The 13,270-nt window shown below is 48.0% G+C and overlaps 1 protein-coding gene and 1 non-coding gene across 2 annotated transcripts in view; one reads left to right on the plus strand and one right to left on the minus strand.

The window, feature by feature from the left end:
• Positions 1 to 216: 216 nt before the first annotated feature.
• Positions 217 to 13,270, plus strand: part of GFPT2 (glutamine-fructose-6-phosphate transaminase 2) — a 45,718-nt gene continuing 32,664 nt past the window's right edge. The window contains exon 1 of the mRNA XM_061421262.1: positions 217 to 592. Coding sequence (XP_061277246.1) covers positions 232 to 592 — 361 coding nt within the window. The 5' untranslated portion in view covers positions 217 to 231. The remainder of the gene's footprint in view (positions 593 to 13,270) is intronic.
• TRNAH-AUG (transfer RNA histidin (anticodon AUG)) lies at positions 12,945 to 13,016 on the minus strand. Its single transcript has one exon. It is a non-coding gene; the product is annotated as a tRNA-His (tRNA).

A 13,270-nucleotide genomic window follows, 5' to 3' on the forward strand; every position in this document is an offset into this window, starting at 1 on the left:
CTCCGATTTCCGGCTCTGCAGTAAATCCCAGGTTCAAGTTCTGACAGCGCCCCCGCTGCCGGATTTTGGCAAAGTCCCATTCCATCTCTGAGCCTACCTGTGCGCTGAGGGATCTAGCGCGCAGAGGGACGCACACTCGAAATGCGGTTTATTATGCGGGACATAGGGCTCTGTGACTTACACTTGATTAAATGACACCACATTACATCTCGGGAGGTGGGTTTCATTGCTATGCCCATTCTACAGACGGGGAAACTGAAGCACAGAGCGACTCAGGCCCCTGCATCTCGATCTGAACTCAGGAAGCTCGCTGCGACCACCAACCTGTTTCCTGGACCCACGTGTTACAGCCGGGGAGCCGCCCCTCGCCTGCGGCGTGCAGACTCCGGGCGGCGGGGTGCCCGCCGTTGTCACGACAACCGGCGGCCAATGGGGAGCGGACAGGCGGGAAGAGGCCCCGCCCCGCCCCCGCCTCTGGCGGCGGGCTCCCGCTATAAGGGCCAGAGGCCGGGGCGCGCTCCGGAGTGTCGGCGGTTATCGGCGAGCGGAGGCCGGGTTCCAGGAGGGGCGCGAGGAGCAGCCGAGATGTGCGGTGAGTGCAGCGCCCACCGCCGCGGCGGCCGCGGGCTCCGGAGTCCCAGCCTCTCACAGCCTGGGCCCGAGAGCCCGGTGCCTGGGACTGAAGGCGGCGCGAAATCGGGGCGCCGACTGACGAGGGGCTCTCGCGGGCTGGGCCTGCCTCCGAGTTGGTCGTCCCACTGCGGGGTGAAGGAGGGGGTCGCCTCACCCCAGTATGCATCCCACAGCGGGGAGGGAATTGGTCCTGTCCTGGGCCCTCGAAACACAGAGGTGTGTTTCCTCTGCACCTCATGTGCAGTGAGGAAAGCGCCCCCAAGTCTCCCACAAAGGCGGCCAAACGCAAGCTAGCGTGCTCCCCGGACTCGGGGTGCCCATCCCGCCTCTCCATCTCCAGCAACTGAGGAGAGGCGACCACACCTGCTCCGCCCCGGTGGTGTGGGGAGCGGCCCCTGGTGTGCTCGGGAAGGGCCTGTGCGTCCTCCTCGCGTCCCAAAGTGAACTTCTTGTCCCTAGAAGGGTGGATTCCGTATTGTCGCCCCTTTATTGCAAAAAGCGCTCGACGAGGCGCGGGGAAGGAGCAACACCAACCCCCGAGCGTCGGGCGGAATCTGGAAGAAGCCCTAGACTGGGAGAGGGCTGGGGCCCCCGCCTCTTGAGTACCGCGGTGACCCCTTAACGGTGGGGAGGGCGGCCCGGCCCGGCGCGCGCATCACCGATCCCTTACTCTCTCTGCTGGGTCGCCTCCCTGCTGGGGACAGGGCTGAGAACTTCTGCTGGGACAAAAGGTCACTGTGCCTTTTTTTTTTTTTTTTCAATTGAGTGGGATTCAGTTACCCATTTCAGCCTCCTGTGGGTGGAGGACCTGTTGGAACGTTTGAAGCCATGAAAGGCCTCTGTCTGACTTTGCTGAGGGCTACTGGGGTGGAGTGTGCCAGCGGTGAGCTGTGGGCCAAAGTCTGTACAGGCCTTGTTTCTGAGGCCAGGCGCTCCTGTAAAAGTGAAAAAGGACCAACTGATGGAGGAGCAGGCAGCCGACTTTTGGGATGCAGCCTGCCCCAGGCCAAACAGACATCAATTTAAATTCCGAAACTCTCAGCAAAAATGTCAAGATTCCTGGGCATCATTGGTATTGTATATAATGGACTGCCTGTAGGCCATTCCTGGGGAGAGAGAGAAGACAAAGGTGGCAATTTTGCCAAAGGGCTTTGGGTTCCAAACTCCTTAGTGTGACATTCAAGGCCCTTGGCCCCCTGGTGGTCTTAGAGCCAGACTGGTACACTGAGATCCGCCCACTGGGCCTGCCCCTCTAACATGAGCAGCCTCTCCCTCCTTCTTCCTCTCAGATGCCCTCTGCCCTTACAACCACCTTAACTTCCATCCCAGCTTTGGTTTGTAACTAACCCATCAGGGCTCCACACTGGTACACCCCACCCTCCAGCCCTCAGTGAAGTCAAGTCTTGTGGAATTCCTGCCTGGGAAAGTTGTTTCCTTTTCTTGTAGCCAAGAGAAAGTCTTAGCTGGGCGCTAATGTGTCTTTTCGGAGAAGGCAATGGCACCCCACTCCAGTACTCTTGCCTGGAAAATCCCTTGGACAGAGGAGCCTGAAAAGCTGCAGTCCGTGGGGTCGCTGAGGGTCGGACACGACTGAGTGACTTCACTTTCACTTTTCATTTTCATGCATTGGAGAAGGAAATGGCAACCCACTCCAGTGTTCTTGCCTAGAGAATCCCAGGGATGGTGGAGCCTGGTGGGCTGCCATCTGTGGGGTCGCACAGAGTCGGACACGACTGAAGTGACTTAGCAATAGCGATAGCAATGTGTCTTTTACATATTTCTGATTCTTGTGCAGAGGAAGCTGTCCTGGGCTCGGAGCTTACAGCAATAGTGGGCTGGAATTGAACCCATTGGTTTGGTTTGTTAGTGTTTTTTTGGATTATTGTATGGTCTGTATGTATATGGCAAGTGATACTGGTTTTCCTTTATGTTTGTTTTCCTTTTGTAATGAACTTGTTTAAGTTTTGGAACTTTTGTCAAATGTATAGAAAAATATTCAAGAAATGATTGTGCATTTGATACCAGGATAGTGCAAAAATCACGAAGGTGCTCCTGGAATAAACCAGTTACCCTCTTCACTTTACATTTGGGGAAATTGAGGCCCAGGGAAATCTGTGCACATCTTTGAGCAGTTGTTTTCTCTGGACTGGCTGTGGCTCCACTGGGATCTGCCACCTTGAAGCCATCTCAGAGCTCAGATCTCTGGAGCTGGTTCTGCAGGGGTCAGCAGGAGTTGAGCTAGAGGTCTTTCCTTATCAGTTGCTGATGACCAGGCTCACAGTGGCTCCTGATCCCCCTTCTCTTTGCTGCTTCTCCTACAGGAAGCTAGACCCAGTTGTAGTCAACCCTTCGCGCAGTATGCAGATGACCCTCAAAGTTTCAGTGAACTGAGAAGTTTAGCCTGGCAGCCCCATGCCAGACCAGCGGACAGACATCTTTCTGTTTGGTGTAGAAACAGAAACTTTATTTTTTTAATTACTGTAGTTACCAAGCTACACAATAGGGAAATTTCACATAATTAGGTAGGATTTTGACTTCCCTTGAAAAAATCCAAAGATGAGCAACTCTGAGTCCGTGTTTCTGAATAGTTTACAGTGGCCCCTGGAATGACAGGTGCAGAGTCCCTTGTTCTCCCACGATGACTCAGCTGCCTCACTCACAGATGTTACCTGATGGCCCCCATGCAGTCTGAGCTTGGGACCCCAGCATAGTGGAGACAGGGACACTGAGTTTCCCCAGAAGAGAGGGAGGGACCTGGTTCAGTGCCAGGCCTGATTTCAAGAATGAGCTCTGCAGAGAGAAGAGCATGCTAGGCATACCAGACTGAAGGCACAGCATATGCAAGGGCATGGTGGCATGCATGCGTGGGGATTTGACAGAAAGAATTGCATGTCCTGTCTGTGAATTCTTAAATCTTCTCTGTCCTTCATATATATGTCTGTTTGTGCTCAGTCATGTCCGACTCTTTGCAACTCCGTGGACAGTAGCCCTCCAGGCTCCTCCGTCCATAGCATTTCCCAGGCAAGAGTACTAGAGTGGGTTGCCATTTCCTACTATAACCATATATGTTTAGTAACCTTTTTGTGGGCCATTATTCATCCTACTGCAGTTGGATTCTTGCTTTCAGATGCTTTCCCTAAGAAGAGTCCAGTATTGCCGATTCCACGTAGCCACAGATTGTCCAGATAGCCAGAAGCATATTGACCAGAGAGCTCCTGGTCAACACCCAACTCCTGTGGTCCCAGCACTCCACTCTCAAACTAGAGCCACTGCAGTCAGGAGGTGAACATGGGCATCAGTTAAATATCCCTTCCTTCACCGGCATCATGCTACATACCCAGTTGGACTAAGTAGTTTTCATACTTTCTCTAAAAGTCAGTTCCCCTGTCATATAAATAATGTGCATCTTGCTCTCCACACATGTAGGTAATACCCTTTTCATCTACCTCTTTCTGCAAGACACAGGCATGGTTTTATTCCCCAGAATCAAGGCAGGCCAGGACACACACACACACTACACACACCATCTGCACAGGGGTCTTTCAGGAGAGTTTGTCAGGTGCTTATGGGGGTTTGCTTGCCTCTTGTCTTAGGTGAGGAAACAGCAAGTCAGGGAGATTACTTGACTCAGGAGAGCTCATCTTTCTGTCCCAAAGTTCTTTCGGTTCTCAGAACCCTGTCATATTTGACACTCCCTTCCTCCTTGTAACAGTTCAGTTCATGAATGGATACCTCAGAAGAGACTGGGCTTGAGTTGATAGAGCACAGACTCGGGGGTCAAGTCACCTAGTTTGTTGCCTCTCCAAGTCACAGGAATCTTGAGAAATAGAACCCCCTACCCAGTGATGTGCAGATAAATGTTAAACAACTCTTTAGCTCTTTAGTTCATCAGTTTCTGTGGTAAGAATACTCTTACCATGGGTGATTTCAGGTAGGTCATCAAATACGAGGTCCCTGAGCTTAGCACTGGGAAGAGACGCACACAGTTGGTCCTTAGGAGCCAGTCTTAGGAGCTTCCGAACACCAGCGGCCCTACTTGTGGGACTTTTCTGGCACTCTCATGTGGAGGGCTGCAGCGAGGCCAGCAGAGCAGGGGCTCTGCACAGGCTGCTACCCTCCTCCTGCTCCTGTTCCTCCTCCTCTCCATCATCATGCCATTTCCCCATCAGTCTTATTCATCAGGGGTTTCCCAAGGTCCGAGAAACCTTCTGGAGATTTTGTGATATAAGATTAGCAAATGGGGCTTTTTAAATTGAGTTTATTTTTATATTTAGCAAAAATTTGCTTATGAGGGAATAGGAACTTGAGGTTGCAAACACTCTTGGGAGAAAGTTCTGAAGATACATTAGATGCAAAGCCAAGTAATTTCATCTAGTCATCTGCCCCTTTAATTTTCAAAGGAAATATTTCACTGTAAAGAAAAGAAAAAAAAAAAAACAGTTTAGCCAAATATGACAGTTTGAACTTTTTTCTTGAAAGTTTTTCAGTACAGAGTATTTATGTGTTGCTTCCCCTTTGTTTTGGTGAAATGGTGAAATGCTAATGGCACAGGGACACCACGAGTTTTTTGTTGAAAAATGCCTTGCTCACATTTACCATGGAAAGCAGAGTCTCCTATTATTCCAGGGGTTCAAGTGCTGTAGTAACTTTAACCCTGGGAGTCCCGAGGAGGCCTGAAGTAGGGTAAGGCTGTCCCCAGAGGAGCCAACCCCCTCCTGACCCTGAGCCAGGCCTGGGGGCTCCTCTGCCTCTGCTTGAGGACCCAGCTGTGGGATCTCGTGCTTCCTTCACACCTCTGTCTTTACTCACTTTACTCTCACTCTGCAGGGAAGCAGCAGGAATTGTCCTCCGGGCTTCATGAATAAAGTAGCCTCCCCTGGTCTGCATGAGGGAGGCCTGGACATCCAGAGAGTCCAAAGCCCCCTCTCGCAGCCCTTGCTCTTGGCCTGGTGGCCTCCATCCTGGGAGGCCTCACCTGGAAGAGTATACTCCTACCTCCCCTGGCATGCCACACACACACACACATCTGACACTCAAGCACAAACTCACACACAGGTACTCACTCACACAATACACACCCAACACACATACCTGACACTCAAACACACACATACTCTCTTACACACACACACACACACACACACACACACACACCCCACGTACCACACACACACAGGAATTCTATGATGCAGAGATCTCATTGGCCATGTCTTCCAGTTTAGGACTCAGAATATTATCTAATCTCTACGAGGCTCATGGACTAAGGACATCAGATGCTTCAATTCAGAAAAGCATTATTGGTAGTAGTGGAAAGAGCAACCTCTGACTGGAGGATGCCAGCCTGGCTGAGTGGTGACATAGCCCTAATGGAGTAAGCCCCTACCCTGTGTGAGGTACAGGTGGTGGTACTCTGTCTGGGACTGTCCACCCTCAATCATAGGGCAGTGCTTTTCATTGAGAAGCTGATCCTTGGAAAGATGGAGAGGTTTTCAAAAACTATAGCCACAGAATCAGAATATGGACCCCAATCCACCCTCTGTGGACTTAGACCTTCTTCCCTCATTGTCCAAGCCCCAAATGACCCCTCTCCCCATTTGGTACCCCTACACCCTAGGGGTAGGTTCCAAGAGTTCAGAGGTCCTAGTTCTGGCTAGAAATCCAGAAACATTGCCCCTCCATCTGGTCATTGTTATAAAAACAAATTCACTTGAAGGCTTGAAGCACCCCTGCCTTCATGGATGGACCTCTGTGCTGTCTTTGGTCCTGAGTCCCTAGATAATCTCTCAAGCCATATTTGAAGGGAGCATTAGAATTCGCAGACCCCCAAGGTGGGCTGGGCCAAGGGGCCACAGTCCCCCTCAAAGGGCTTGTCTCTGTCTTGCATCACATGTGTAGTCTCTTCTGGAGTCCCTCTGTGTTTATCTGTGTTTTTCTCCCTTTAGAACCTTTTCTCACTCTTCTTATCAGTTTTAAGAGTGGGACCCTGAAAACACAAAAAACCTCAAATAGCCAAAGCAAACTTGAGAAAGAAGAATGGGAATGGAGGAATCAACCTTCCTGACTTCAGACTATACTACAAAGCTACAGTCATCAAGACAGTATGGTACTGGCACAAAGACAGAAATATAGATCAGCAGAACAAAATAGAAAGCCCAGAGATAAATCCACACACCTATGGACATCTTTTCTTTGACAAAGGAGTCTAAAATATACAACGGAGAAAAGACAATCTCTTTAACTAGTGGTGCTGGGAAAACTGATCAACCACCTGTAAAATAATGAAACTGGAATACTTTCTAACACCATACACAAAAATAAACTAAAAAATGGATTAAAGATCTAAATGTAAGACTGGAAACTATAAAACTCCTAGAGGAGAACATAGGAAGAACACTCTCTAACATAAATCACAGCAAGATCCTCTATGACCCACCTCCCAGAGTAATGGAAATAAAAGCAAAAATAAACAGTTTGGACCTAATTAAACTTAAAAGCTTTTGCACAATGAAGGAAACTATAAGCTAGGTGAAAAGGCAGCCTCCAGAATGGGAGAAAATAATAGCAAATGAAGCAACTGACAAAGAATTAATCTCAAAAATATATAAGCAACTCCTGCAGCTCAATACTAGAAAAATGAACAACCCCATCAAAAAGTGGGCCAAGAACTAAACAGACATTTCTCTGAAGAAGACATACAGATGGCTAATAAACACATGAAAAGATGCTCAACATCACTCATTATCAGAGAAATGCAAATCAAAACCACAATGAGGTACCCTCTCATGCCGGTCAGAATGGCTGCCATCAAAAAGTCTACAAACAGTAAATGCTGGAGAAGCTGTGGAGAAAAGGGAACCCTCTTACACTGTTGGTGGGAATGCAAACTAGTACAGCCACTATGGAGAACAGTGTGGACATACCTTAAAAAAACTGGAAATAGAACTGCAATATGACCCAGCAATCGCACTGCTGGGCATACACACCACACCGAAGAAACCAGAATTGAAAGAGACACGTGTACAGCAATGTACATCGCAGCACTGTTTACAATAGGCAGGACATGGAAGCAACCTAGATGTCCATCAGGAGATGAATGGATAAGAAAGCTGTGGTACATATACACAATGGAATATTACTCAGCTATAAAAATGAATACATTTGAGTCAGTTCTAATGAGGTGGATGAAACTGGAGCCTATTATGCAAGAGTGAAGTAAGTCAGAAAGAGAAACACCAATACAGTCTATTAACACATATATATATGGAATTTAGAAAGGCAATAACAACAACCCTATATACAAGACAGCAAAAGAGACACAGATGTAAAGAACAGATTTTTGGACTCTGTGGGAGAAGGCGAGGTGGGATGATTTGAGAGAATAGCATTGAGACAAGTATATTACCTTATGTAAAATAGATGACCAGTGTAAGTTTGATGCATGAAGCAGGACACTCAAAGCTGGTACTCTGGGGCCACCCAGAGGGATAGGGTAGGGAGAGAGGTGGGAAGGGGTTCAGGATGGGGGGACACATGTGCACATGTGGCTGATTCAGGTCAGTGTATGGCAAAAACCATCACAATGTTGTAATTATCTTCCAATTAAATAAAATTTTTTTAAAAAGACTCTGAAAAGCTGTTTGGAGGCTCTGGATGCCAGGATGGCAGAGTGGGCACAGGATATACCCTGAGCTGCAGTGGGTATATCCTGGGCCAAGGCAGCCTCTGCCCCAGGCCTGGGCATTTCTCCAACCAACTTGGAGGGATTTTGCCATCCCTCTTGGGCAACAGAGGGAGGTATGTAGTGAGAACCAGCCTTGCTGTGGCTTGCCTCTGCCCTGTGGGGAGGGGGCTGGATGGGAAGAGAAAGCTGGAGTCAGAAAAAGGAGTGTCCCATGGAGGGGTTGACCTCCTAGGGGTCAGGGGAGAGTGTATCAGAATGGTCTGGACCCCACCTGGGAGTTCTGAGTGTGTCCATCAGCAGCCAGGTGGGCATCTCCCCACAGGCCAAATCCCATCTGCCAACTATTTAGAATCCCCTAACTAGGATTCTGAGACAGGTCTTATGCTAATTTGGGGGGCACATTGTTGAGCCGCCTGCAGTCAGGTACACCTAGTTGTGAATTGCTCAACTCTTTGGCCTTGGAGCCAGAAATGCCCTGTCTGTCCGTGGGAGCCACAGCCTGAGCATAGGCATTGTGAGGTTTAGATAAAATGCGATTGACGCATGGGAAGGCTTCATAACTGATTGTAGTAATGGTTGTGATTTACTTTGCAGCCCCTTCTGGGATACTTCCCCAGGACATGGTCCATTTATCTAGAAGGCTGTCCACTCCAGCCCTAGGATGCTCAAAGTACACGGTAGCTGGGGGTGGGTGTTGCTGGGGCATATGTCTTTGTGCTTGATTGTCTTGGGATTACCACAGGAGCAGTGCCTTCCTGCCCTGATGAAAGGAGCTAACACGCAGGGACATCAGGCTCAGCACTACCTACCTCTCTGGCCTTTCTGTCCCCAGTGTTTACACGTTGGGCTTCTCGCTGCTTGTGTATTGAGAGTGGCTGTCTCCAGCCCAGCTCAAAGGTCACCTTCTCTAAGATCAACTCCTTAAACCTGTTCATTTATTGATGCATTTATTCATTCAAAAAAATAGTTACTGAGCATCTAAAATGTACCAGGCTCTGCTCTGGGTTCCGGGCAATGAATAAGCAATGGATAAGACAAATAAACAAGACAGGTGTGGTCTCCATCCTCATGAAGGTTATAATCTGGAAGGGAGTCAGACAGAAGACAAGAAGGGAAGTGCTATACAGGAAATAAAGGGGTATGTGACTTTTTAAAAGTTGGGAGAGGGGACAGCCTGCAATAGGCCAGGTGGGCCACCTGTCAGCTGGCACCTGCAGGATGAATTGAAGCCACCTCTTCAGAGAGCCAGTCCCAGAGTCCTCTGCCCCTTTCCCACCTCTCAGCACCTGGCCTCTCTGCCTGCAAATCTCCTGAACAGGGGGGTGGTCCCTGTGTACCACGTCCTCTCATGACTCGCCCTGCAAGGCCCCCTGACTGGTCCGTCTCAGCAGCACCTAGCTCAGTGATGTGGCCCCTGTGGGTCAGAGAAATGTGTATGGGATGATTTACATCTTAATCAAGTTGTCACCAGATCACACATTTGGTTTAACCATCATTTCTCCAAGGAGAAAGCCAAAAACAAATAACTAAAATGGTACTATTTTCCTTGTGGTTTTATTTAATCATTTTTCAAGAGCTTCTTGTATGCCCTGTGCATACCTGCATTTGTGCCACATGCTCCCCAGGAGGAAGAAGCTCCTTGCCTGCTCCGTTTTCACAGACACAGGCACTACTCTGCAGCAGACACTGTTCCTGTTGCTTTACAAAGACTCCTGTGAATTCTCTCAACAACCCTGGGAAGTAGGTGCTGCCATCCCCATGCTCCCCTGGGAGCTCAGTGACTTGCTCCAGGCCACATAGACAGAACAAGGGGTGGGCTGGGATTTGAAATCAATATTTGGCAAAGGCCGCAGGTGGTAGCTGCTACCTCTGTGCTTCTCACTGTCACAGACTAGTGAGCAGGCGAAAGAGGAGTCACTCAGGTGGCTGTCTTTTTCCATATGAGACTGGCTGTAAGACAATGCTTTCTCCCTTGCTGAGGCTACAGTTCCTCCAGGTGAGCAGAGCTGGGGAGCTACGGTGAGGTCGAACTGGGCTAGATGACAATCTACCCACCACTCTCAATATATATAGCAGCATCTAGTAAAATACTATATGCAGGCACACAGCAAAGTATCCTGACTGTACAAAAAGGACATATGCAGTGGAAAAGAAATGTCTGCCTTTTGTCCAGCATCCTCATCAGAGGCCCCTGGGTCTCCCAGAAATATTCTACGTGTCTTCCTGCCCCACCTTAGATAGTTTACACATACTCTGCAGGCCACTTTTTCGCTTGACACATCTTGGAGATGTAGCTTGTTTTCCAAGAGAACACACAGCTTTCCCTTATGCTCTGTGTAGGGCTGCCTGCCTGTGGCCCTGCAGTGGCCGTGTGTGGCTGCGCCATCACTTACTTGCGCCCTGCCAGGCATCAGGCTGTCCCCAGCCTTCAGCTACTACAAACAGCTCTGAGCAATGATCTTCATACATGCACACTTCAATCTCAGCACAGATATCTGCTTAGATACATTCCTAGAAGCGCAGAAGCTTGATCACTAGATGCGTACATTTTAATTTGAGAGATTGCAAATTGCCTTCCAAGACAGTGCACAAATTTAAACTCTTATTGTCAAAAACTGGTTAATCTTAACTGATTTCATGGGTAAAAAATGGATTCTCTCTGCAGCTCTTAGTGCTGATGGAAGGGATTCCAGAAGGGAAATCGGACATGAATAACAAGCAAGATTCCTAAGAAAGTAGCTTTGTATTCTATTTCATTATTTTTAAAACAGTAAGAGCCTCATGGAGGTGCTGGTTTATTCGCTCTCATCTGGTAGCATGCAGGGAGAGTGCAGCCAAGAGCAGAGGAGAGAAACAGTGCTTAAAAGAACTTACTGAACACATGTTGGTATGCTAGAGATTTCATGTTAAAAGTTAGATTTATGCCTTCTTGCGCAAAAACCTTGAAAACCACTTCTTGGCAACACCTCTCACCACAGTAATCAACCAAACAGTGTCTGAGTGGCTGCCAAGCCTCCCAACTGGGTGTGGACACAGCTGGTGCTCCTGAGGGCCAGGACCCTTTAGCCGTTCCAGCTTCTTCCAGCCCATCAGGGACTGTGGAGCAGCAGTCAAGGCAGCCGCAACCAAGGAGGCTGTGGCAGATCTCAGAGCCAGAGATGTATATGTGCCTGACATGAGTTCAGAAGTGAAGTGTGACACAGAGGAAGGGGAATTACAGGGCGGAATTGGAGAGCAGAGCCATACAGCACTCTTTGGGAAGAGCATTTTGGATTTAAAAGAACTGGCCTGTGGGTGGGCCTTTGTGTCATTTGCAGTGGCTGTTAGCTCTGTTTTGTGAGGTGCAGGTATAATTCTAGAATGATTCCCAAGGTGCAAGGAAAGTTTCGCAGTTTAAAAGATACAAAAATGGTTTAGTGAGTTGCTCCGTCCTTCATATAACCATCTCTCATAGCTCTGTGCTCTTTACATTGACTGGAATTTCACTATATCCCTCCAGGGAACTTCCTGCCTTTTTTTTTTTTTCCCAGAAAAGTTAATATTATGAAAAGTTTTACCTAATCATAGATTTTGGTGATGGCTACACAACTCTGTGAATATACTTAAAAACCATTGTATTATACACTATTTCAAGTGTATCCTATTATGGTATGTAACTTATGAGAAATGCTGGGCCGGATGAGGTACAAGCTGGAATCAAGATAGGTGGAAGAAACAACAACCTCCACTAGGCGGATGATACCACTCTAATGGCAGAAAGTGAAGAGGAACTAAAGAGCCTCTTGATGAAGGTGAAGGAGGAGAGTGAAAGAGCTGGCTTAAGACTAAATATTTAAAAAAACTAAGATCATGGCGTCCACTCCCATTAGTGCATGGTAAATAGAAGGGGAAAAGTGGAAGTAGTGACAGATTTCCTCTTCTTGGGCTCCAAAATCATGGTGAATTGTGACTGCAGCCATGAAATCAGAAGACAATTGCTTCTTGGCAGGAAAGCGATAACAAACCTAGGCAATGTGTTGAAAAGCAGAGACATTACTGATAAAAGTCCGTATAGTCAATATGGTCTTCCCCGTGGTCAGGTACAGTTGTGAGAACTGGACCGTAAAGAAGGCAGAATGCCAAAGAATTGATGCCTTGAACTGGGGTGCTGGAGGAGACTGCTGCAAGTCCCTTGGACAGCAAGGAGATCAAATCAGTCAATCTTAAGGGAGATCAATCCTGAATATTCACTGGAATGTCTGATACAGAAGCTCTAGTATTTTGGTCATCTGATGTGAACAGACAACTCATTGGAAAAGTCCCTGATGCTGGGAAAGATTGAGAGCAGAAGGAAGATAAATGGCTGGATGGCATCACTGGTGCAATGAACATGAACTTGGTCAAACTCTGGGAGATGGTGAGGGACAGGGAGGCCTGGTATGCTGCAGTCCATGGGGTCGCAAAGAGTCAGACATGACTGGGCGACTGAACAACAACAATATATGACTTGTATCCCAACGGTGGTGGTTTAGTTGCTCAGTCGTGTCCAACTCTGCAACCCTGTGGACTGTAGCCTGCCAGGCTCCTCTGTCCATGGGGTTTCCCAGGCAAGAATACTGGAGTTGGTTGTCATTTTCTTCTCCAGGGGATCTTCCCAAACCAGGGATTGAACCTGGGTCTCCTGCATCATAGGCAGATTCTTTACCAACTGAGCCATCAGGGAAGCCTCTGTATCATAATAGAGCTGTTAAAAATTTACATTAAAAAGTAATGGTCTTTTTTTATATTTAAGTAAGTTGACAAAAGTACATCTTCTGGCCAGACATGTTTAGGTTTGAAGTGTAGGATAAATTGTGAGCTCTTGAAGCACAGATGCTTAGCTGGGGAAGTGCTTCTCACCTGACCTAGAAGACAAAAATAACTGACTACCAAAATTATCCTTGGCCATTTTTAAAAGAAAACATCTGTAACTTCTCA

This window comes from Bos javanicus, chromosome 7 (genome assembly GCF_032452875.1).
Source record: "Bos javanicus breed banteng chromosome 7, ARS-OSU_banteng_1.0, whole genome shotgun sequence".
Classification (NCBI taxonomy): Eukaryota; Metazoa; Chordata; class Mammalia; order Artiodactyla; family Bovidae; genus Bos; species Bos javanicus.